The 3,541-nt window shown below is 40.2% G+C and overlaps 1 protein-coding gene across 1 annotated transcript; it reads right to left on the bottom strand.

Annotated features, from left to right (window-relative positions):
• Positions 1-328: 328 nt before the first annotated feature.
• On the bottom strand, positions 329-2,568 carry LOC103521854 (transcription initiation factor TFIID subunit 2). The gene is made up of 4 exons (XM_008486962.1): positions 2,522-2,568; positions 1,374-1,595; positions 685-898; positions 329-406 (listed from the first exon to the last, which is right to left on the bottom strand). The coding sequence occupies exons 1-4, from the start codon at positions 2,566-2,568 to the stop codon at positions 329-331; spliced, it is 561 nt and encodes a 186-aa protein (XP_008485184.1).
• Positions 2,569-3,541: the final 973 nt, after the last annotated feature.

Raw genomic sequence — 3,541 nt, 5'->3', positions numbered from 1 at the left:
GTGCTTTCTTCCGCATAATATCCAAATATTGGGGGGACATCGTATGTATATTAAGCATAGAGAAGTAGGGAACGGGAGAATCTGAGCTGTAAAAATCGGAAAAAAACTATTGAAAGGGCGAGTCAGAGCTGAAAATTGTATTAGAAAAAGTAGTGATATCCCACACAAAAACCGTTTAGGTAATTGAATAAACGCCAAGAGTCAACTGAAAATACACAGAACTGGCGAGTCTGAGCTGAAAATGGTAGAAAAAAGTGGTGAGATCCCACACAAAAACTGTTTGTGTAAGAAAATAAACGCCAAGAGTCAACTGAAATGCCACTGGTAGTCAGGCTGCTCGATCACTACCGAACGAATAATAGTCATCTCCGGATCCAACCGAATCCACAGGACGGGGGAGTCGGAGCTGAAAATAATGGGAAAAAATAGTGATATCCCACACAAAAACCATTTGTGTAAGAAAATGAACGCCATACCTACGCCAAGAGTTTAACAATCATGTACCTACTTGTATATTGTAAAAGTTACTATAGAACATAAAAATAAGCATCATTCAATAGGATAAGGAAAGTCGTGTGATGTTCACACCAGATTTTTGTAGCAATTTTCCAGTGACGCTACTTCTGAACAAGTACCAAAAAAAAAAATAATAATAATAATAATAAAATCGAATTATCAACTTACATTCTGAATCCACTCCCGGTACGGATTATTCCCAAAGCACTTCTTCATATAGAGGCCCGTCAAATAGCCAGATATACCCTTGGTAAGCCACCAGTCCGACCACGCCTGCATGGATATGAAACAACCGAAGAACTGTTCCGCGATAGCCAGGGCCATAGCACGACGTGTTATGTAGACTTGATCTATGATGGGCGCTGGATGTAGGAGATTGATACTGAGAAACACAAAAATAGAGAAAATAGTGATATCCCTCACAAAAACCATTTGTGTAAGAAAGTTAACGCCAAGAGTCGACTGAAATGACACTGGTAGCCAGGGTCATAGCACGACGTGTTATGTAGACTTGATCTATGATCGGAGCTTGATGTAGGAGATTGATACTCAGAAATATAGAAATAGAAAAAATTTAAATTACATGTATAGGTATTGAACATTTTTGTCAACTTTAATCAAAATCGGAGAAATTAAAAACTGATGGACAAATCGCCGAGAAAAAACTTAGACTCATTTTGTTCTTTGATAAAAAGAGATGCTACTAAAGGTTTATTTTCCTTTCGGAAACGGAACCTATTCCGAGGGCACGTCATCTAGGATTTTCTATGGTTAAGTCCAGGTGCTATCATGCCAAATGAGGGGAAACGAGTTTCAGAAGAGGGGACATTTCGAAAGAAAAATACAACTCAAATTACCTCAATATACTCATAGACGCATAGGCTGTAACATCCGTGACTGTGCTATCCACAAACACCTGCTTGTAACAAGGATACGGATATCGGTTTGACAGGGTCTCCTCGAAAAATTCGAACATCTGATGCACATGGCGAACCGACACCTTGAGAAGATCCTTGAGAGGGGGCAGACAGAAGTGAGTCACTTCGTGCATGAATGGATCCACGTATATGTCGAATGGACTGAAAGACAGACGATATAATGGAGTTTTAATCAATAGAACATGTGTGACGTTTGGACAGTAACTTAAAGGCTAATTTGGACATTAACTTGAAGGCTGCTGGGGTAGAGGGACTTTTTAGTCTCATTCGAGCAGGATAGACAAGGCATAGGTATTCTATTTTAAAGGCTAATTTTAAGTCTCAAGACAAACATTGACAGTGACTTAAAAAGGCTAATTAGCCGGCCTTCGTTGTCAGTGCTACATTGCGGCTTCAATGCCCGCTCGAAGCGAACCTTATCCTAAACAGATAAGGTTCGTTTTCGAAACGGCAGGCTTTCTCCTGTCTTATTATTTTCCTTTCAATTTCAGTAAGATGAGTTGTTTTAGTAAGTATGTAGGTACTCTCTATCAAACATTTTAAAATATTAATGATAGAAAAATGGGTTCAGACAGTAACTTAAAGGCTAATTTGGACATTAACTTGAAGGCTGCTGGGGTAGAGGGACTTTTTAGTCTCATTCGAGCAGGATAAACAAGGCATAGGTATTCTATTTTCAAGGCTAATTTTAAGTCTCAAGACAAACATTGACAGTGACTTAAAAAGGCTAATTAGCCGGCCTACGTTGTCAGTGCTACATTGCGGCTTCAATGCCCGCTCGAAGCAAACTTTATCCTAAACAGATAAGGTTCGTTTTCGAAACGGGTGGCTTTCTCCTGTCCTATTATTTTCCTTTCAATTTCAGTAAGATGAGTTGTTTTAGTAGGTACTCTCTATCAAACATTTTAAAATATTAATGATAGAAAAATGAAGGGCGAGTGTTTCGGGACAAAAAACCTCTATTATTATTTGTTACAGTGCCCTCTTCAGCTGTGTCCACATATAGTCGACGGTCGTAAAACACAGCTTTTGAGAAAAAGTAATAATAGTATAGGTACTCCACTCACCCCACAGCCAGGGCGATAGACGGCGCATGCCGGACGGTGGAGGCCATGGTAAGTATCCTCTGTGACCGAGTAAGAGCACTGCGTCGCGGGTTCGATTCCCGCCCGGGGCGGATTTCGTAGAAGCTTAACCTATCCTTGAGGGCTATTTTTAGTCCCTACACCTAAGCCTGAGCTTGGACTTTTTGTGTATGGAGTGGATTTTATCTCGTCGCGGGTTCGATTCCCGCCCGGGGCGGATTTCGTAGAAGCTTAACCTATCCTTGAGGGCTATTTTTAGTCCCTACACCTAAGCCTCAGCTTGGACTTTTTGTGTATGGAGCTATGGAGCGGATTTTATCTTCAACAGATAAAGTTCGTTCTCGGAACGGCTGGCTTTCTCCTATCCTATCTTCCTTCTCTCTTCGCTTTTGGGACGATAAGACCTTAGCAGTTATAGTTCCCTCTATCAAACCTCTTAAGCCAGCTACTCACTATCAGGGAGACCAGGTGTACCTGTCGTCAGATCTACCTGATATTGAGGCCTTAGAAAAAATCTATTCTACCAGTTCGGTTGATTTGCATAACATTAGTTGCTCACTAGACTCTTTTGTCTCGCCAGGCCTGGTTTTATTGTGATACCTTCAACGGATACATATTTCTTTGAGATTCATGTATCTGCAAGAGCCAGTGATAGGTTCTTTTCAAGCCTCGTTTATTCAATAAATACTCACAGAACATTTTTTATAATTATGTAAGTAAATTAAATTAAGGAATACAGTAATAGATCAGTTGCGCTTACTTGTGTGATGTTTCAAAGTCATAGAGCAGGAAAAATGAGGACCAATGGAATTTTTCTTTTTCTTCTACGACTTCTAGATACCGAGATAAATCGATTTAAATAATACTGATAAATCGTAAAGTTTGCCGTCACGACATATGCTCCCGTAGGCGATGACGTCATAATTCATGACTCCCGCTTCGTTTGTTTGTGCGCAAGCGTTTCTGCGCATTTTGACATTAAGTCTGACGTCACAACTCTTT

Source organism: Diaphorina citri, unplaced genomic scaffold (assembly GCF_000475195.1).
Source record: "Diaphorina citri unplaced genomic scaffold, Diaci psyllid genome assembly version 1.1 scaffold6132, whole genome shotgun sequence".
NCBI classification, from domain to species: domain Eukaryota; kingdom Metazoa; phylum Arthropoda; class Insecta; order Hemiptera; family Psyllidae; genus Diaphorina; species Diaphorina citri.
This window is presented reverse-complemented; position numbering and strand designations above follow the sequence as displayed.